Raw genomic sequence first — 19,888 nt, 5'->3', positions numbered from 1 at the left:
CTCACCCGCTCCCCCCCGCCCCACCCCACACACCTACCACAGCATGCGCCAGCCGGGCGGCCGCCTGCCGAGGGCGGCCTGCCGCTAGGCTGGCAGCGGTACAGTGTTGATGGGGCGTGCTGTACCGCCAGCCCACCCGAGCTGAGCTGGCGTCCGGTCACGCCCAACTTATGTCCATTTTGTCATATTCCTGTCACACTCTGTTTTGATGGCTGGCAGGCTGTGGCGGCGGCGAGCCGGTGAGCCGGGTAGCGGCCCTGCCGCGCCAGTATGCGTAGACGTGCGCTTGCTTTCCCTTCCTAGTTGTGCCACCCGTTGATTGGGCGGACGAGTGCTATTCAAGTCTGCTGTGGTAGCGCAACAGTGCTGTGCCTTCCCTCGCCTTCATTCAGAGCGGGCGCACTGCCCGCCGGCGGGCATTTTTCTGCCCTCGCCTCTGCTGGCGGCGCGCGGCATTCCTCCCGCGCGCCGCCCCACAACGCTGCTGTTCACATCTTTGTTTGCCCCTCGCACAAAACGCTCCTATCCCCCCACACACACCCGCCCTGTACCGCACAATGCCAATCGTCGTCATTGGTACCGCACTTTCTTCCTCGCCCAGCCCTGCGCATAAGGCGCCCGGCCGGGCACTGGCCTCCCCAACCCATCCACCCGCACCCCCCACAATTTTTGGATGGCCAGCCCAAGCTCGCCCCCACGTTGCCTCTGCCTGTGCCGCCCTTCAGCGTATGTCCTACATTGGCGGCACGCCTCTATTGTGGAGCCTGTCCCTACTACCGGGCACCCAACCGAACGACCCTCCCCTGATTAACGAAAGAGAAAAGCACGCACAAGCCGCGCGCCCCTTCATTCTTGTCGCACCCTCCTCTGTCACACTTTGCTCTCCAGGCACACTGGAAGGCTCGGAATGCCCTGGGGAAGTACCTGTAAGAGCTGGACTCAACTGATAGGTATATATTTGCAGTACACAGGTACAGTGGGTACATGATGATGATGACAACAACAGACGTGGAGGCTGCAAGCGGTACAGCCGTCCCGCCGCCCGCTAGCTTCCCACCACCGCGTGCACCGCCGCGGCATGGCGTATCGCGGGAGCCACGCGCTTGCCGATGGCGCCGCGCTCGCACCAGGGGGTGGCGGTGATGTTGCAGTAAAGGTGTAGGGAGAGGCGGGTGGCGTTGAGGAAAGGCTGCATGGCCAGCACCCTGCGACGGCGGCGGCGTGGAGGCAGGAGGTGGGCGGTGGGGCCGGTCGGTGCGAGCATGGGGATGCAGGTGCATGCATCGATGGTGGTCCGGACTGCCAGCTGGACACCAGGCCAGAGCACATGCGGCAGCAAGGGGCCAGCTAGCTGAAACCCCGGCTTGAGAGGCGCCGCCGCCAGCAGCGCCACGCGCCAGCTCAGCGCCAGCTCAGCACCACAGCCAGCCACCCCACCTGAACATGGTGGTGTTCAGGCCGGTGTCGAAGTCCCGCAGGAACTGCGGCTGGCTGCTCATGATCTTGGCGCCGCGGTACGGTATCCTGGGATTCTCTTGGAAGTACTGCACGATGCCGCTGGCATCCTCCGCCGCCCGCAGCTGCACGGGACGCGGCGGGCAGCAGCGGCGGCACGCCCTCAACAGCATGGTGGAGGGAGAAGGCAGGGGTGGGAGGTGGGGGAAGCACCGCGGCCAGCTGCGGCTCTACAGCAGTCTCGTCCGCAGCGGCGGCAGCCCACCCACCTCAGAGGCCTGCTGGTGGGCCTGATGCTTGAAGTAAGCGCTCTTGCTGCGCCTGCCGGCCTCCTTGGCTGCTATGGGGTACTGCGGGGGCCACATGCCTGCATGCACCGCAGTCAGATGGTGCGCAGGTGGGTGGGCAAGGATGTGGAGCCGGTAGGGCGGGGTATAGGTGGGTGCATGCACGTGTGCACGGGAGCTTGGAGGGAAGGCATGCCGTGTGCAGCTCGAAGCGCGCCAGCATGCCGCTTGTGGCCTGCCATCCGCCCAGCGGCCAGCCAACCCACCCGCCTGCACCAGCCGCTCCCGCAGGTTGTCGTCCTCGCGGCCCCATCCCCAGAACTGCACAAGGGGAGGGAAGGGCGGCGGAGGCGCACGCTTCTTCGAGCGGGCAGCAGTGGCGCGTCAAGGCCAGCACGGTGCAGCGCGGCGGCGCAACGCAGCCGTAGCAGAGCAGAGCTGGGCACAGAGGAAGCAGCCGGGCTGCGGCTGAGGCGAGGCCACCTGTGTGCCGAAACCGTTGACCCGCCAGAACTGCTCTGCCGTCATGATGAGCAGGCCGCCGAAGAAGTCCTGCGGGCACCAGGTTTGGGTTTGGACGTGAGCGGGCAGGCGGGTGGGGATCAGAGCTGAAATGCCTTGAAGCGGGTGCATAGGTCGCCGAGCGGCTTGCCTCGTACGTGCTCTTGGGATGCAGCCAGTGAGGTGTGAGGTGCAGCGGCGCCTGACCTGCAGCACAGGCAGCCATCCGACAGCTCAGCAGGCACACAAAGAGCTCGGGGCCTAGCAACAGACGGGCAGCTACGCAAAGGACTCGCTCTGCAGCGATTTGTTGCGGTACTGCCCCATGCACCTGTCGGGTAGCTGTACTGGATGTTTCCCTTCTCCAGAGGGATGGTGTCCACATCCTGCCGCAAGGGGCAGGCAGGACGAGGGGAGGCCGGGGATGAGCCGTTCTGGCGCGGCGCAGCGGCACGACGGCTCTGCTGCTGCCCTGTGCGGCGACGGGCAGACACAGCCGCCGTCCCTCCCGTTTCCAGGCCCCCCCAGGGGACCACCCGCGCCCCACCTGGAAAGCAAAGTAGTCGTAGCTGCTGCCCTGCAGCAGCAGGGCCGCCGCGTTGAGCAGCAGGCCGCGATTGAAGAGGTAGGCATCACCCTGCGGGTGTGGCAGGGGCCGGTGTGGGTGGTGGTGTGTGGTGGTGTGTGGTGCGGTGTGAGAGCGGCCAGTGGGTTTGAAGCGGGGCCAGCGGGGCAGGATGCAAGCCTTCTCCCCTAGCTGCTCGGCAAGCTGGCAACCGAAGCGCAGCCAGCGTGCTGCAGGGCAGGTTATGCTGCTGCTGCAGCAAGCTGGAGCAGGTCAGCGTTCCTGCAGGCCCGTAAGAAGCAGAAAGGAGGCCCCACCTGCTCGACGACAAAGACGTCGTGGTCCCGCTTCTGCCGGTCCAGGTGAGGCCGCAGCGCCGCCAGCAGCACTGCCAGGTGCGCCTCGCGGTCGCGGTACGGGATCAGTACCGCCAGCCGGTGCCGCGGCACTATGCGGCCGCTGCCGCCGTTGTTGCTGTTGCTGCTGCCGTTGACGGCGCCTGCTGCCGTGACGTTGGCTACGGCAGCGCCCGCCGCCTCTGCTGCAGCTGTGGCATTCGCCGAGCCGCCGCCGGAGGCTGCCTGGTCGCTGCCGCTGCTGGCCTCGCCGCTGCTGCCCTCGCCGCTGCCGCCGCCTGCTGCCTCCTCCGTTTCTGTGTCGTTGGGCGGGAGGCCCAGGTGACAGTACTTGGGTGCGCTGCCGAGGCCTGTCGGGCAGGGACAGCACCCAGCCATGTGCGTCCCCAGCAGCTCCGCCAGCTCCTCCTCTAGAAACAGTGTTTGCCGCGGCAGCTGCGGGCGCAGGCAGGGGTCCGGGCACGGGCTTGCAGGCACGGCGGAACGGGCGGCTCCACCCCCCGCCACACGCCTGCAATCTGCACCGGGCGTAGCTTGCGTTGCCAGTATTGACTCACCTTTAGCGTCATGCTGAACAACACCAGCAGCGCCGCCGAGCCCAGCACGAGGGCTAACAAGAAGCGGAGCTGCAGTGGGGCCCTCCCTCCCCCAGCCAGTGGGCGTGATGGCTTGGTTGGAGTGCGGCGATCCATGGCTGCGATCGAACAACGCGAGACTCCTTGTTTTGGCGCTTCAAAGCTCGGCCATCGCCACGTAGGCGTGCGGTTCCCTGCTGGAGCTTCCCTGATCGATTCCAACCGCACCCATCGGTGTGCATCATCGGAGCACCGGCATCGGCAGAGAATGGTCTGTGACCTCACAAAGCTCAAAAGGCAACAGAAATCCCGGCGATATGAGGGCAGCGGGCTGTCAGTGCCAGATGCCTATCGCGCAGAGGTAATTGGGGCGATGCTCACCTGCGCAGGCTGCATGTGCTGCATGCCCTGCCCCTGCCTATGCTGTGCTCACCTGGGCAGCCCGCGCGGCGTTTACAACTGCTCCGGCGACCTTTCTGGGCCGGTTGCAGCAGCCAGGCGATGCATGCATGCCGCCGCCGCCGCCGCCGCTGCCGCCGCTGCCCTCCTTTTCCGGGCCCCTTCCTCATCTGAGGTCGCCTGGGCTCACCACACAACTCCCACCACTTGTGCTGCAGGTTGCCGCCCTGGCTGCCGAGGCAGATGCCTCGCCAGAGCTGCGCCGGTTTGCCGCGCTGCTGCTGCACCTGTTGCAGTTAGGGGGCACCTATTCGGAGATAGAGGCTCTCAAGCCTCTCTGCTCCTTTGCCGTCCAGTTTGGCATGCCGCTGGTGCAGCAGCAAGCGGCGGAGCCTGGCGAGGGATCCAGCCCGCAGCAGCAGCAGCGGCGGCAGCAGCAAGCCAGCCTACGCCGCATGCAGGCGCTGCTGGCCGAGCTGCTGCTGCTGCCCGCCAGCCGGCCGTTGCACAAGCCGCTGCTGTCGGCGCTGCGGCCGCTGCTGGAGGCGCAGCAGCAGCAGCGGCAGCGGCAGCAGCAGCAGGTGCAGTGGCAGGAGCAGGAGCAGTGCGCTGGCGCTGATGCCGGCGCCCAGACGTTTGCTGAAACCGCGGCAGCCCGCATCTCAGAGCTGGCAGAGTCGCATCTGGCAGGCTCAGGCGGCGGCGCTGCCGATGCCCTGCCTCTGGGCTCAGCGCTGGCGGCACTGCTGGCCAACTCAGCCTGCAAGTCCGCGCTGCTTGGTTGCGCTGTGCCTGCTGTGGCGGCGCTGGCTGCCGGCATCCAAGCGGCCCTGCTGCCGCTCTGCGGCGAGTCGGAGCAGCAGGCGGCAGCGTCGGGGGCTGGGGAGGCGGCAGCCGGGGCGCCAGCAGCAGCAGGGGAGGAGGCAGGGGGTGGGGGGCTGGCCAGCATCACCATTCAAGCCATGGAAGGCCTGCAGGACAGCAGTGAGTGTGCTGCTCGTACCGCCGCGGCAAGGCTTGTACCGCCGTCTCTGTCGGCCGCTGCAGCTGCCACGCTGCAGCCGCCGCCTCTGCAGCACCCACCCGCCGCTGTGCGACCTTGGCTTACCGGGCCCGCCGCCTGGCCTCCTTCTTTCTTCCTGTTCCCCGCTCCCTGCCGCAGTATCTGCGCTCTACTTTCTTCTTTCCACCTATGGCCCAGCCATGCTGAGGCAGCAGCCAGAGGCGGCCGCCGCAGCCGTGACGGCGGCCGGCGAGGCGCTGCTGCTGGCGCTGCAGCGGCAGGCGCTGGTGCGGGAAGCGCTGGCCTCTGCAGCCGTCGCGCTGTATGCTGCTGCGGCGCTGCCTGCCGCGCCGCCGGCGGCGGTCGCCCGTTGCTTTGCAGAGGGCTTGCTGCTGGCGCAGCCTCAGCAGCACATCCCCAACGGCGGCACAAGCAGCAGCGTCGGGGGCAGCGGCGAGCAGCCGCCGCCTGTGCTGCTGTTGCTGCCGGGAGAGCCGGCGGCGGAGGCGGCGGAAGGGCAGCGGGCGCCCATCGGCCTGCTGGATGCTCGCCTGCAGCAGCGGCAGCAGCATGGCGGGCGCAAGGCAGGTCTCTCAGCGGAGCTACGGCGCCTGCCGCCCCTGAGCCGGCTGTGTGCCATCCGAGGTGCATGGGTGGCGGCTCGCGAGCCGCTCGGCGGCGCTGCTGCCGCTGTGCATGCTGTGCATGCTGTGCCGCTGATGTGCAAGCCGGCCGTGGCTGCCGCGTGTATGTTTTGGTGTTTTGGCATTGCGCGGGACGTCCGAAAAACACCCGTGGCCCGGTAACTTAGCGGGCTATTGGACCCGCCTCCTTGGGAACACGTTTGATGCGTTCCAAGTTGGCGACGCATGGCAGATTGAACCTGCCTCTCCTGTCCCCGCCTCCTCCGGCCTGCCACCCCGGCTCACTCTGCGTTGCCGTTGCCGCCGCTGCCGCCGCCGCCGCTCTCTGCTGCCCTCCGCAGGCCTGCTCTCAGCGATGCCCGCCGCCGTGCTGTGCGCGCCGCTGCTGGCCCAGCGATGCACGGCGGCAGGGGCCTGCGCGGCGCAGCCGCCCTCCCAGTGGCTGTTGCTGGTGGAGGGAGCGGTGCCGGCCATTGCAGCCGCCATCCAGGTTTGTTGGCAGGCAGGCTGACGGGGGGGGGGCTGGGAGGCTGGTTGTGCGCGTAGTTTTGGCGCCGAGAGCGGCACTGCAGCGGTACAGCGGTACAGCGGTACCCCTCCTGCTGAAATCTGCCCCCAGGCAGGACAGCGGGCGTAGTGCTGAGGCGGCCTACTGTCCACGCGGGGCGCCGGAGGCTACAATAGTCAGCCATGTTGCGTGCCAGCCAGCTGCAGCCTCCGCCTTCCACCCTCCGCCTCAGCCTCCCCACCGCCGCCTCCCTGCGCTGCCCGCCGTGCAGGGCACCACCGATGAGCACTTCCGCTTCCACGCCCACTCCACGCTCTGCGCCTGCCTGGAGCGCGTGCGGCAGCAGCAGGCGGCGGCTGCGGCGGCGCTGGCCGCCGAGGCAGCGCCGCCGGAGGAGGGGGAGCAGCCAGAGCAGGAGCAGCAGGAGCAGGAGCAGGAGCAGGAGCAGGAGCAGGAGCGGCAGTTGGGAGATGAGCGGGCGGCAGGGGGCCCAGCGGCGGCGGTACCGCTGCTGGACGAGGAGCGGCAGCGCCTCGTGCTGGGCCTGCTGTGGCAGGGCTTCGAGGTGGGCGTACCGCCTGGCGAGAAGCCTGCTGTACCACCTCAATTTGCAGCACGTGCTGCGGCTTGTACCGCCTGGTCTGCCGTATATATATAACCGTATATATATATATATAACACCCTGTACCGCGGGCTCTGTTGCATTCCGCCACCTCGCCCCGGCACCGCCTCCTCACGTCCACCTGGCTTCCCAGCTTCTTTCCACCCCGTCCCGCAGGCTCCCCTCAGCCAGACGCTGCACCGAGTGGTGGCCTCCTTTGAGTGCCTGCTGGACATCTTGCAGCTGCAGCAGCAGCTGGTAGCTGACCAGCAGCTGGTCAACAGCCGGCAGCAGGAGCAGCGGGAGGAGGCAGTGGCGGGAGGGCCCATGAGCGGCGGCGCTGGCGGCGCGCGCAGCGGCGGCGTGCTGCTGGGCATTGCCCGAGACCTGCTGGGAGTGGGTGAGGCGCTTGCACGGCCTGCCTTGAAGCAGTACCGCCCAAAAGTACCAGTCTGATTCAGTACGTCGATGCCCGTACCACCTGCCACCTGCCCCGCCCACCGTCCATGCCCCCTGGCCTGCCGCCCCTGTCCCGCCCCGCTGCAGACGCGAACCGCAAGGGGCGGTACGCTGCGCTGCAGGCGCTGGTACCGCGCGTCGGCGCCGCGCCGCTGCTGGCGCTGCAGCCGGGGCTGGTGGGCAGCTGCCTGGAAGCCATGTCGTTCCACCTCATCGCCTCTGCCGTGACTGGCATGCTCCTGGCCCTGCTGGCGCAGCTTCAGCAGGAGGCAGCCGGGAGGCCTGGCGGCACAGCAGCTGCCGCCGCAGCCGCAGCAGCTGCCGCAGGCAGCAACGGCGGTCGCGGCAACGGCGGCGCCGGCGGCGGCCAGGGCGGCGGCGACTGGCGGGCCTGCTGGCTGCCACCACTGACGGCTGCGCTGCGGGACGGCAGCGAGCAGCTGCGGGACAACGTCGCCTCCCACCTGCTGCCCCGCCTGCTGGCGCAAGACCCTCCTGCTCTGGGCCTGCTGCTGGGCCGCCTGCTGCCGGGCAGCCCTGCAGCTGTCCCTTCGCCCACGGGGGCCGCCCCTGCTGCCGCCGCGTCGGCAGCTGGCGGGAAGGTCCCCGCAGAGGGCTCCGCTGCCGGGTGCCTGGCGGTACTGACGGCGGCCCGCAGGCAGCAGCTGCTGCCAGACCTGCACCTGCTGCCCGTGGAGGGGCTGGGTGCGGAGGCGGTACGGGCCGCCCTGCTGGCAGCGGTACGCTCCGCCGACGAGTGCCTCAGGTGCGTCGTCAGCCCATGCCCTGTACCTTCACCAGCAGAAAACATGACATCTGTCGCTCTCCTGCCCTCCCTCCCATACCCCCCATAGCGGAACAGGTGTCCCATACTACCTAGTTCTTCCCGTACCCCTCCCGCTCCCCTGCCTCCTAACCTTCCCTCTCTCTCCTCCTCTCTTGCAGGGTGGATGCGCTGACCCTGGTGTGCAGCCACCCGCGCGCCACGGAGCCCCCCAGTGACCTTGAGCTGGAGGTGGCGGCGGAGGCGGTGCGGCTGACCCTCAGGCGCGCGCTCCCGCTCGCCTGGCCTGCCTACATGCCTGCTTTCCCTGCCTGCATGCCTGCTTTTTCTTGCCTGCATGGTTGGCTGCCTGCCTGCCACCTTGCGTTGCCCGCCTGCCTGGCCGCCTGCCTGCTTTCCTGCCTGCCTACCCGACCCTCGCCCTCTGCGTCATCCCCATGCCACCACTCCTTCAAGCAGCCCTCACCTACCTGCACCCTCCCCTCCCCGGCCCAGCCCTGCAGATGCCCCAGCACCTCCCTCAAGCACAAGACCCTGGCCCAGCTGGGCAAGCTGCTCATGCGGCAGCGCGGCGCCGTGGCCGCCATCCTCGCCCGCAAGCCCGCCCCACCGGGGTCCGACGCTGCGGCGGCCGCTGCCAGAGGTGCACCCGGCTGCTCCCCTCAGCAGCTGGGCTTGTCCCGGGCGCATCTGCAGCGTGCTTCTGCATGGCTGGGGCGGGTGGGGCGGGATCAGGACCGGTGGGCGCGCCTGGGCGCGGCACAGGTGCCTCCTCAACTCCCGCCCGCTGCCTCCGCCGCCTGCGCCCTGCAGCCGTGGCCGCGCAGCAGCGCTGGCTGCACTGGCTGGGCGGCACCCTTCTGGACAGCCTTTACCCAGGCGCGTGCGGTTGGTGCTGTGCCCTGCGTGACTCTTGTGTTTTGTGTGAGGGAGTGGACTGGATTGGTTTTCGTTGTGGTGCATTTTGACAGAGTCTGGGGGCGGGCGGTAGCGTGTGGCGTGCTTGGTGCTGCACCGGCCCGGCGCTCCGAGCAAGCCCAGCGCCTGCCCCGCCCGCCGCTGTGCCCGCGCCAGGTCTGCGGCCCTCGCCGCCGCCGCCGCCGCGCCCCCACCCCGCCGCCTGCACGCCATGTGCTGCAGGCGCCACCCACCAGCGCTCCTGCATGGCTCTGGAGCTGCTGGCACAGCTGCTGGGCGCGTTTGGGGACCTGCTGAACCCTGCGGTGGTGAGGCGGCGCCGCGCTTTCCTCCCTTGCCTTCCTCCCCTTTGACTTTCTACTCCCTGTTGTCTGCCTGCTCCCCACTTTTTTTTCGTTTTTAAGCAGCAGCCTGGCTGTCTGGCTTTGCTGTCTGGCTCTGCCGCCGCGCCGCTGAGCTGCCCTGACATGCGCCGGCCATGCCCCTCCCTGCAGGCGCCGCCCGCGTGGTGCCTGCTGTTCGCCACGCTGCGTCCCGCCCAGTTTGACGCCTTTGGGCCCCGCTTTCTCACCCAGGGAACAGTGCAGCTGCTGATGGGTGAGAGCTCCTCAGCCGCTGTGGGCGGGCCTGCCTGTGTGGACGCCTGCCTGTGGAGGCCTGCCTGCCTCTTGCTGGCCTGGCTGGCGGCCTGCCCACCTGCCCTGCGTGCCTGTCTGCCTGTCTGCCTGGCTTGCCCACCTGCCTGCCTGCCTGTGTGCCTGCCTGCCTGGCTTGCCAACCTGCCCGCCTGCCTCCCCGCCTCCCCTTCCTGCCTGCCTCCTGCCGCAGCTGCCGCATTGGATAGTTGGGAGCGGCTGCGCGAGGCGGCCGCCGCGGTGCTGCTGCGCCTGCCCTCCCCGCTGCCTGGCTTTGCCACCCCCGCCGCGCTGGCGCCGCTGCTGCGCCGCGCGCTGCGCCTGCTGGCCTGCCCGCGCGGCCGCGAGGCCGACGCCGGCGCCCAGCTGCTGCTGCTGCTGCTGCGCAAGTACGGCGGCGGCGACGCGGGGGGCTGCTGCTGGGGGCTGGATGTGGTGAGCGGCGCCGTCGAGGCTCCCCCCACACCACCACCACCACCACCAGCTGGGGCTGCAGAATCAGAGGCGGAGGAGGAGCAGCGGGCGGCTGCAGAATCAGAGGCAGGGGAGGGGCGGCGGGCGGCTGCAGAATCAGGGGCAGAGGAGGAGGCGCGGGAGGCGGCTCTTTGGTGCTTCCTGGAGAGCGCCTGCCGCCTGCTGCAGCGGCGGGTGGAGCTGGCGCAGGCGGACATGCTGGGGGCGTGCCGCGGGGGGCTGGCCCAGGGCGCGCTGCTGGCGCTGAGGTGAGCGGCTGGGGCTGGGAGGCAGGGGGGCTGGAAATGGGGCAGAGAGAGGACGGCGTACGGCGCGCAGGGCAGCGGGCAGGGCGGTTAGTGACCACCCTGCCCTCTGTGGGTCCAAGGCCTTGCTCCCGTACCTTGTGCGGCAACCCTCCTTCCATCCCCCTTCCAATCTTCCATCCTTCCATCCACCCTCCCATTGCCACCCATCCTTTGCAGGTATGCCGTGCCGCACTTCCCTTGGAAGCGCCTGGCTGAGCGGCAGGCGGCGGCGGAGGCCGGCGGCGAGGACGGGCAGCAGCCCGCGGCGCGCGACTGGCGGGGGCTGGTGGCTCGCCTGCTTGACCTGACCTATGCTGTTAGCGACCTCACCCTGCCCATCCTCAGCAAACCACAGGTGTGCCCACACCGCCGGGCGGCTGCCCACCCCCGCCAGCTGGGCCAGCAAGGGTGGGGGGTAGGAGCCAGCGGCCGCAGCGGTGCCCTTGGCTGCTGCCGTTTCTGCTGCTGGTGCTGCCTGCCGGCCTGCCTTGCAGGCTGGGCCGGCCCTGGCAACCCAGCCGCTGCTCGGACCTGCTTCTTGTCACCACACGGTGGCTGGCGCTGCAGAATCAGAATATGGATGCTGCTGACGTGGATGCCGATGACGTGGCGCTGGATGAGGAAAGCGCGGAGCTGGAAGAAAGCGCAGAGCAGCAGGAGGGGAGCAGCGCCGACGCATTGGGGCCTCGTGCGCAGGTGAGCTGAGTTAGCAGGCACACGTGCCGCCTCCACACATTGTACTGGTACTGAGCAGTCAACCACCACTTCCACACACGCAAGACGCGCCCCTCCGCCCCTCTGCAGATAATCAACACCGGCTGCTGGCAGAGCAGCAAGGAGTGCGGGCTGCTGCTAGGCAACCTGGTTCGTGCGCTTCCCATCCAAGGTGCGAATTGCTGCCCACGCCCCCAGCGCCGGCGCCCTGCCCTGTGTGCATGCATGCCCGTGCCAGGCGGTGCACCTGCCGAGGATGCCCCCGCCGCTTGCTACTTGACCCGCCTCTTCCTTGGCTGCTGTCGGGCTGGCGCACTGCCTGTTTGTACCACATTTGGTACTGCAATTCGTACCGCGGGTGCCGCTGCCGCCCCCGCAGGGCCCGCGGCGCTGCTGGATGCCTGCCAGCTGTCCCGCATGGCCTCCCATTTCACCCACCTGCTCTGCGCCCTCAAGCACAGCGGCGCCGTGGACAAGACGCAGCAGGGATTCACGGCGCTGTGCGAGAGGTGGGCCGCGGGGCGGGGGTGGGGGCGGGGGCGGCTGCCGCAACGGGCGGCCGCACCGTGGCACGTTTCTGCCACTGGCGGCCTGTCATGCATCGTCCTGCTGCTGCATGGGGTGGCGGCAGGACCGCAGCCCTCGACATGCGCTCTCTCTCTCTTCTCTCTCTCACTCTCATGCGCGCGCGCACACGCACACGCGGCACACACACACACACACGCACACACACACATCGCCTGTCCCTGCTCCCGTACGCCGCGCCCCCTGCAGGCTCCTACAGCTGGAGGACCCCGCGCTCCGCGCCCTGCCCCAGCGCTGCCTGCAGCAGCTGCTGGCCTTTGCGCGGCGCCCGGGCCAGGGCAGCGGCGACATCGTGCGCCGCTCCGGTGCGCCTCCCCTGCCTGCATGCCACGCCGGCCGCCGCAGCAGCAGCAACTGGCACGCCTGGCTCTGCCAACTGCCCCTGCCAACTGCTGCTGCTGCTGCCGGCGCCACCGCTGCTGCTGCTGCTGCTGCTCCTGCGGAAGCGCTTGCGCCACCCCACCACGCCGTGCCTGCTGCTGGTCTGTCCTTGCCTGCAGCCGGCCTGCCGTTTGGCGTGGTGTCCATCTTCTATTCAGAGCCAAACAGCAGCCAGAAGGTGGGCCTGGCTGGGGTCCCACCCCATCACACGCAGATGCACCTACGCTGATAGCACCGCCACAACCTCCCGGCCTACCCCCCCGTCCCATCACACACAGTTGCACACATGCTGCAACCACCGCCGCAACTTCCACCACGCACACCTGTCCCTGCCTGGCACCCTGCCTGGCACCCTGTCTGCAGGTGCTGCTGCACCGCGGCATGGCGGAGCTGCTGCGTACCGCCGCAGACGAGCGGCAGTACGCCGCCAACGCGTGGCCCAGGTGTGTGGTGTGGTGTGGTGTGCGGCGGTGCGGTGTGTGGGGCTGGGGGTGTGGCGGTTTCTGCATCAGCGCAGGGCAGAGCCGCCGACCGCGTCACCACCCACACCCAACCGACCCACAGCCGACTGACCGGGCAACCGCATGTGCCCCTCATTCCTCCCTCCCTCCTTCCTTTCCTCCTTCTTTCTCCGCAGGGTGCACGCCCTCAACTGCCTGCGCATGGCCTTCCAGGATGCCTACCTGGCGGTGGACGTGTCCGCCTACCTGGCGCCAGCCATGCAGACCGCCGTTCTGGGCATGGCGGCGCCGCAGTGGGAGGTGCGGGGGCGGGCCCTGCCGGGCGGGCAGGCTAAAGGTAAAGGTAAAGGTGGGGAAGAGCCTCCACAAGCTTCACTTCCCGGTTTTAACGTCTAGCTTTAGACCATTATTTGATCTGCCCGACGCGCCAAGTGCAGTACCCCCCACTAGTAGTGAATGGGTCCCGGGGAGGCCTGTGCCGAAGCCTTGGCGATTCTATTAGGCGTTCCCGAAGGAATTGGCTTGGATTGGCGCTGAGCCGGTCAGCTATGCCGCGTTTGTCCTCACAAAGTTTCGACATGGGAGGAATCGAACCTGTGCCCTCTCGGAGGGTTTAGACACTAGCTCCAGCGCCTTCAAAGAAGGCCTTTCTTAGCCGCGGCCTAAGGCTGCCGCTGTGGCTGCTGCACGCGGGGGGTGGGCAGCGGGAGGTTTCGGCGCTTTGCAGTACCGATGAATGCCAGCCAGAACGGAGAGCCGCTGCTTGAGGGTCTGCCGCGCACTGGAGAGCGGCGGACAACGGTGGTAAGCCTCAGCCTGCCTGCCTGCCCGCCCCTGCCGCCCCGCAGGTCCGCAACGCGGCCAGCCTCTGCTACACCGCGCTGCTGGTGCGGGTGCTGGGCTTCCGCAACAGCGCCGGCAAGGTGAGGCGGCGCCTCGCCAGCAACGCCCTGGCCGCAGTTTTCTTTTCCCTATAGCTGCTTGGTGCCCTGCCCGGTCTCCGCCAGGGGTCTGTGCACCAGCACAAATTGCTTCAGCCCCAGAGCCTCAAAATTCTCATGAAATTCTGAGAATTGCTGTGCATTCCCGGGAATTCCCGAGCATTCCCGGCCATTCGCGGGGATTCCCGGCCATTCCCGGCCATTCCCGGCCGTTCCCGGGGAATTCCCGGGAATTCCCGAGCAGCATTCCCGAGAGATTTTCCCTGCAGAATTCTATCCGAATCGGATGGAGGAGCCTCAGCATGTCCATGCGTGCACAGCACGGTCCTGGTTTGTGCCCACCCTGGCTGCCCGCCGCACCAACCCTCCCGCTGCCGCAGGGCACGGTGGCCGCCAAGCGGGCTCCCACGGCGGCCGACTTCTTCGCCCGCCACCCCCAGCTGCACCCCTTCCTGCTGCGCCAGCTGGCGGCGGCCACAGAGGCGCTGGACGGCGGCGCCGCAGCGGCAGGCAGCATTGGTGGCGCCTCTGGCCCAGGCAGCAGTGGCGCCGGCGGCGTCGGCGGCATGCACCCCAGCCTGTTCCCTGTGCTGGTACTGCTGTCCCGCCTGCGCGCCTCCCAGCACAACCGCCTCAGCGGCAGCAGCGGCAGCAGCGGGCTGGTGGAGGCGCGGCTGTCGCCGGCCGCCTTTGCCCCGCTCATCCAGCGGTGCGCGGGCAGCGGTACGTTGGCGGTACGGCGGCTGGCCGCTGCCGCGCTGCCGCCGCTGGTGCCGCCCGAGCAGCGGCCGGCGGCGGCGGCGGCGCTGGGTGAAGCTGTCGCCCGAGGCGTGGCGGCTGCGGCTGCGGCAGCGGCTGCTGCAGCAGGCGGTGCGCCTGCCAGCCAGCCGCAGCCGCAGCAGCAGCGTCCGCCCTTCAACGCTCTGCATGGCCAGCTGCTGCAGCTGCGCGCGCTGCTGGAGGGTGCGGCGCAGACGGGCGACGCGGCAGCCGCCGAGGCGCTCGCCGCGGCGGCGGCGCCGCCCCTGATGGGCTGCGCCACCGCGGCGTGTGCCCTTGCGTACGAGGGCGGCAGCAGCGGCAGCTGCGTGCCGGCGGCTGTGAGCTTAGAATACGTGAGGGTGGCAGCGGCAGCCGCGGCCTTGCTTCCCAGCGGTCGCCGGCAGCAGCATGGCCAGCAACAGCAGCAGGGCGCGGCGGCGGCGGGGGCGGCGGCGGCGGCTGCATGGCTGGCTGAGGTGGAGCGGCTCTGCTGGCAGGCGTTGGAGAGGTGGGGAGGGGCAGCCAGAGGGGCAGCCCGCCCCGGCCGCAATCCACACACCGTGCCTGCCTGCTCCGAGTTTCTTCTCTTGAGTATCTTCTGCAGAAGACAGCTATTCTGTATGTGGTATGTGCTCCTGAGCAGCTGCCCTGCCACCCGCCGCGCCTGCCCGCAGGTCTGCTGGCGCCGCCGCCCCGACGCGAGACTATATCAGCCCCATGCTCAGCGTTGCCTACAAGCACGCCACCCAGCTATGCTTCTCCCTGCTGCTCCGGCGCCGGCAGCAGCAGCAGCAGGAGAATCAGGGAGTGCAGCAGCAGCAGGGAGAGCGGCAGCAGCAGCAGCGGGGGGGCCTTGGCGGCGGCACCGGCGGCGACGAGCTGCTCCCGCGCCTGGCGGCGGCGCTGCGCTCTCCTGTGTACGAGGTGCGGGGTGCAGCCCTGAAGGTGATGCTGCGGCACGTGCAGGCACAGCAGGCACAGCAGGCACAGCAGGCGCAGCACGGAGGCCAGCAGGCGCAGCGGCAGGTGTGGCGGGCCAGCGGCGGCGACGGCGGCGTCGTCGTCGCGAGCGGCGGCGCAGGTGGCTGTGCGGAGCCCCCAGTCCTCAGGCGCCTGCTGCTGGAGGCTCTGCGGCGGGAGGGGCACCACAAGGCACAGCGCCGCCTGCTGCACCTGCTGGCGCTGCTGCCGCCGCCGGATGCAGCAGACACAGCGGGCACAGCAGGCACAGCAGGCACGGCAGGCTCAGCAGGCTCAGCAGGGCCGGCAGGCTCTGCTGCCGTCGACGGCGGCGGCGGCGGCTGCGTCGGCGGTGACGGCGCGGCAGAGGCAGAGGCGAAGGCGGAGGCAGAGGCAGGAGCAGAGGCAGAGGCAGAGGCAGGAGCAGAGGCAGAGGCAGAGGCAGAGTTTGCTTCCATGCTGCGGCTGGCCGCCGCCGCCGACGACCCCCGTACCGTGCAGCACGCGGTGCGCTGCCTGGGCCCACTGCTGCGCCGGCTGCTGAGCCTGCACGGCGGCATCCCGCGCGCCGGCACGCCGCCCGCGGCCGCCGCCGAGCGGCTGCTGGCGCTGGCGGGCGAGTGGCGCCAGCCGTGGCAGGTGCCCGAGCTGCGCCTGGCGGCGGCGGCGGCGGTAGCCTCTTCCGACCTGCTCACACTTGACCCTCGTGCGTCAGATGCGGCAGCAGAGGCCGCGGCAGGCGCCTGGGCGGCGGCCCTGCAGCTTTCAGAGGATGAGGAGGATGAGGTGCGTGCGGCGGCGGCGGCCGCGGCCGCCGCCGCCCTCGCCGGCTTCTCCTCCTGCAGCAGCCTCGGCAGCGTGGGGCGGCCTTCCAGCGCAAGCGCGGCCTCCCTCACGCGCCGCCTGTCGGGCGCGGCTGCAGCCCTGGCGGCGGTGGCGGCGGTGGATTCGGAGCCGGCGGCGCCATCTGAGGAGCGCCTGCTCCGTGCCGCCTTCCCCGCCCTCGCCGCACGCTTCGGCCCGCACCCGGCCCTGCTGGCGCTGCTCGCCCACCTCTGCTGCCCTCTTGGCGAGCCGGACGCGGCAGGCGATGGCGATGAGAGCAGCGGCGGCGGCGGCAGCAACAGGGGCTCGCCGGCTGCCGGCCAGCAGGCGGGCGGCGCGGCAGCGGCGGCCAGGGCTGCGGCGGCGGCGTCCAGGGCGGCGGCAGCTGCCGAGAAGCTGTTTGATCCGGAGCCCGAGAACACGCATGAGGAGCCGCTGCTGCTGGCGCAGGTGGGGGGGCCCTGCTGCGCTGCCGCCTGTCTTGCTGTTGCCCCAGGCGGCGCCCTCCTCTGCCTGCCTGCTGGGCTGCCGCTGGGCTGCTTTGCCTGCTGCGCATGGTTGCCCTGGGGCCGCTAGTCTAGCAGTGTGTCCCCCTGCTTCCCTGCCTCTGCTTCCCTTGCTGCTGAACCCCTGCACTCCCCGCCGCTCCTCCCTTTTCCCTGAGCATCAACGTGCTCATGCCCGCCTGTCTCTGCCCCGTGCCCCGCAGCTGGCGGCGCGCTCGCTAGCGCAGCTGCTGCCCCGAGCGGCAGCTGGGTCACCCGCCGCGGCAGCGGCGCAGGGCTGGGCGGCGGCCGCGGCGGCGCGGCTGCAGCGGCTGGCGGCGGCGCTGCAGCCTCAGGAGGCCGGAGCCTGTATGGTACTGCCGCATTGCCACCAGCACTTTGGAGAGCTGTACCGCTGCTGGCTGGCCCTCTGGGCGGCGGCCCACCTGCCAGGCGTGCAGCCCAGCTGCGGCGGCGAGGGCGCTGCCTGGGAGCGAGGCACGGCCGCCTTCGTGGCTTCCCTCGCCGGCGGCCTCGCGGGGGCGGCTGCCGTGGCCGGCGTTGCGCCGCAGCTTGCGGCGGTGGCGGCGGCCGCCGTGGACGTGTGGGAGGCACGGCGGCGCGGCGGCAGGCCCGACCCCTCTGCTGCAGAGCGGCTGCTGTTCCTCGTGTGATGGGACGCCAGGCTGGGCCCTCTACGGCGGCAGCAGATCGCGGTGAAAAAGAAGGTTTTCAACGAATCTGCTGTGCTGCATCTTTAAATATGAGCTCCGGATCAAGGCCTGCGGCGAGGGCGGGAGTATAGCGGGCGGAGCAGGCAGAAGCAGGCGGGGTCGTGCGGCATGCCACGGCCTGCACCCACTCGGCCTCCCACGACCTCCCGAACGCATTTGAATGGACAGAGCAGCAGACATTCGTGATCCGGGAAGCGGTAGTGATAGAACCCTAACTTAGGGACTCAGCGCTGGTGCTGTTTGTTTCGCGTGCTGCCATCGAATTCACGTAAACCGCAGGGGTTTGAGAGCGCAGCTCTGCGCCGTGCGACCATGCGGGACAGGCCTGCCTCTGCCCTCCTCCTCTGTGCCCTCCTGCTGGCGATGCTGCTGGAAGCCGGTGAGCTGGGGTTGTGATGCGTGCTGAAGCGCAGCGCAGCAGCGGCGCCAGTGCGGTTGGGTGCTGAGGCGCCCCGTCCCGGTCCGCCTCTGCTGCAGTCGTGGCGCAACGCGCTCCTCCCTCGCCTCGTCCCCCAAGGCCTCCTCCTCGTCCTCCAAGGCCTCCTCCTCGGCCCAAGCCTCCACGCCCACCGCCTTCTCCCAGACCCAAGCCTCCCCCACGCCCGCCTAAGCCACCACCGCGGCCCAAGCCGCCGCCGTCGCCAAAACCGCCGAAATCGCCGCCGCGCCCGCCGCCCAGGCCTCCATTCCCCTGCCTACCGGACCGGGCCAGATGCACCATCGGCGGGCCCGGCATGAGCAACGTGTGCTGCGCAGGCTGCTGCAGCGGGCGCTGCACCAACGGAGGCGAATGCGTCAGCTTCTGTACCCCCATCTGCACCCAAACTTTCCACTGCTGCAAGGGGGCCAGGTGTGTCGCCTCCAGGTGCACCCCCTACCGGATGTGATTGCCCTGCGCAGTGCTAGTGGCGACCTACGCCCGGGACCATGTGGTGTCATGCGTCCGGAACAGCCTGAGCCCGGCTTCTCTGAACGCGCAGCTGCCAGCATGTTGCGCCCATGCCGCGCGAGCAGTTGGCGGCGGCACCGCTGCCATTTCCCTCCGTTTGTCAGTGGGTTCGTTTTTTCTTTTCTTGGGGGTCGCCTGTGGAACTTCATGTAAGAAAGTGATGATTTACAGACGATTACTGGGCTTCTTGCATGGAACCACAGCCGCCGTTGGCGGCGCCAGGCTGGCGGGTTGCCAATGAGCCAAAACCACCAGAGCTGGATCTACTGTCCGCGTTGCCCAGCTTTCGATGAATTGTCGCTCGTTCTGTTCGATACCCTGTCTAACAAACTCCCACGCGTCTCTATCTCTCGTGCGGCCCCCATCGACCAGCATCTGCTGGAGTCCGCTGCTCCAGCACGGTCGCCATGGCACTGTCAGCCATCCATTTGACGCATCCGGGGCGTATGGGCGCCTTCGGAGCGTCTTCTGGCCGCCTCCCTCTGCCCCGCCCCCGGCGCAGTCACCGCCCGACCGCTGCCGCCCAGCCTGCCGTCACTTCGACACCTGCACCGCCCGAGCCCGGCAGCGGAGCCCCCAAGCTCTCCGTGAACCGCCCTCAAAAGGTGAGTGAGTCCTCGGTGCAAGTACTGGCTGCCCAGGGGCAGCTGGCGGGCGAGCCACGCCTGGATGAGTGCTGGCTGGCATCGCGCCAAGTCAGCGTCCGTGCCAGGCCCCATTGTTGCTTACGCAATGCCCCACTGCCAGCCTGCAGGACCAGGCGGCCCTCCAGTTCCGCCAGCTGCCCACCTTCGAGGACTGCTTCCCCTCCTCAGAGAAGCACTACCAGGCGGTACAGCATGGTGGCACCACCATGCACGTGAGCGGGTGGCGGCTTTGTCGTGGGTGGCATCGCCATGTATGGTGGCCATGTGGGTGTGCGGCAGGGTAGGACTGCACGGGGAGGCAGCGAGAGGCACCGCCATGGCGCAGGATCTGAGGCGCTGCGGCAGCGTGGGCTGGCCCTGCCATCCAAACCTCTCGCGTTGCTGCTGCTGGCCTGCCCTGCCTCTGCCCGACCAGAACCAGGCGTGCTCAAAGCCCTACCCACACTTTCCTCTCGCCTCCCTCTGCCCTCCAGCCTCCACTCACACCTGCGTCGCTCACCCGCTTGCGTGCAGGTGCCCTTCCGCCGTGTGAGCCTGGCCGGCGGCAGTGGCGTGTTCGACCTGTACGACACCAGCGGCCCCCAGGTACTGCCAGAATTGTACTGCAAAATGTACAGCAGCAGTACCGCCGGCAACGCCCGCCGTGCATGGCCCACTGCATGGAGCGCAGAGCCGAGCCGCAGTATTGCAAGCGAGGGATGCTTGCGGGGGCCTCCCTGCTGCCAAGCGCTAGCTGCCCGCCACAGCCCACATGCCGCCACAGCTCACATGCCGCTAGCGGCTCGCGGCCACACCCCACTCCACGCCCACGCAGGGCGTGGACCCTCGCCAGGGCCTGCCCCAGATCCGCCGCGAGTGGGTGGAGCGGCGGGCGGCCAGCGGCGGCGCCGCCGGCGTCTGCACACAGGCAAGCCCGCCGCCAGGCCGGGAAGCTGGCGGCCTGCTGCCTGATTGAATGCATTGAATAGTAACGCATTTTTGACGCGGCTGCCT

General features: G+C 69.3%; 4 protein-coding genes across 4 annotated transcripts in view; 3 read left to right on the top strand and 1 right to left on the bottom strand.

Moving 5' to 3' along the window:
• The window catches only part of CHLNCDRAFT_136336 (hypothetical protein), a gene marked incomplete at both ends in the record, with an annotated part of 3,552 nt that extends 3,464 nt beyond the window's left edge, over positions 1–88 (top strand). Inside the window, one exon of the mRNA XM_005845786.1 lies at positions 43–88. Within this exon, the coding sequence (XP_005845848.1) occupies positions 43–88 (46 nt within the window). The remainder of the gene's footprint in view (positions 1–42) is intronic.
• A 957-nt stretch (positions 89–1,045) lies between these two features.
• Positions 1,046–3,733, bottom strand: CHLNCDRAFT_136335 (hypothetical protein; the record flags this gene model as incomplete). The annotated part of the gene is made up of 10 exons (XM_005845675.1): positions 1,046–1,205; positions 1,444–1,580; positions 1,725–1,822; positions 2,009–2,063; positions 2,226–2,294; positions 2,402–2,450; positions 2,592–2,629; positions 2,791–2,880; positions 3,126–3,599; positions 3,722–3,733. 10 exons carry the CDS (start codon positions 3,731–3,733, stop codon positions 1,046–1,048), a joined length of 1,182 nt encoding a protein of 393 aa, XP_005845737.1.
• Positions 3,734–4,007: 274 nt separating this feature from the next.
• CHLNCDRAFT_136334 (hypothetical protein) lies at positions 4,008–17,909 on the top strand (the record flags this gene model as incomplete). The annotated part of the gene is made up of 26 exons (XM_005845785.1): positions 4,008–4,100; positions 4,357–5,122; positions 5,301–5,729; positions 6,127–6,275; positions 6,565–6,858; positions 7,072–7,294; positions 7,441–8,119; positions 8,299–8,383; positions 8,633–8,780; positions 8,951–9,025; positions 9,278–9,363; positions 9,550–9,652; positions 9,884–10,412; positions 10,629–10,806; positions 11,019–11,147; positions 11,256–11,337; positions 11,545–11,674; positions 11,940–12,055; positions 12,251–12,309; positions 12,495–12,574; positions 12,769–12,892; positions 13,441–13,515; positions 13,914–14,803; positions 14,970–16,530; positions 16,790–17,233; positions 17,817–17,909. The coding sequence occupies 26 exons, from the start codon at positions 4,008–4,010 to the stop codon at positions 17,907–17,909; spliced, it is 7,620 nt and encodes a 2,539-aa protein (XP_005845847.1).
• A 389-nt stretch (positions 17,910–18,298) lies between these two features.
• The window catches only part of CHLNCDRAFT_136333 (hypothetical protein), a gene marked incomplete at both ends in the record, with an annotated part of 5,805 nt that continues 4,215 nt past the window's right edge, over positions 18,299–19,888 (top strand). Inside the window, 5 exons of the mRNA XM_005845784.1 lie at positions 18,299–18,312; positions 18,751–18,853; positions 19,003–19,107; positions 19,409–19,480; positions 19,710–19,790. Of these exons, the coding sequence (XP_005845846.1) occupies positions 18,299–18,312; positions 18,751–18,853; positions 19,003–19,107; positions 19,409–19,480; positions 19,710–19,790 (375 nt within the window). The remainder of the gene's footprint in view (positions 18,313–18,750; positions 18,854–19,002; positions 19,108–19,408; positions 19,481–19,709; positions 19,791–19,888) is intronic.

The sequence above is a fragment of the Chlorella variabilis genome, assembly GCF_000147415.1.
Source record: "Chlorella variabilis unplaced genomic scaffold CHLNCscaffold_16, whole genome shotgun sequence".
NCBI classification, from domain to species: Eukaryota; Viridiplantae; Chlorophyta; class Trebouxiophyceae; order Chlorellales; family Chlorellaceae; genus Chlorella; species Chlorella variabilis.
This window is presented reverse-complemented; position numbering and strand designations above follow the sequence as displayed.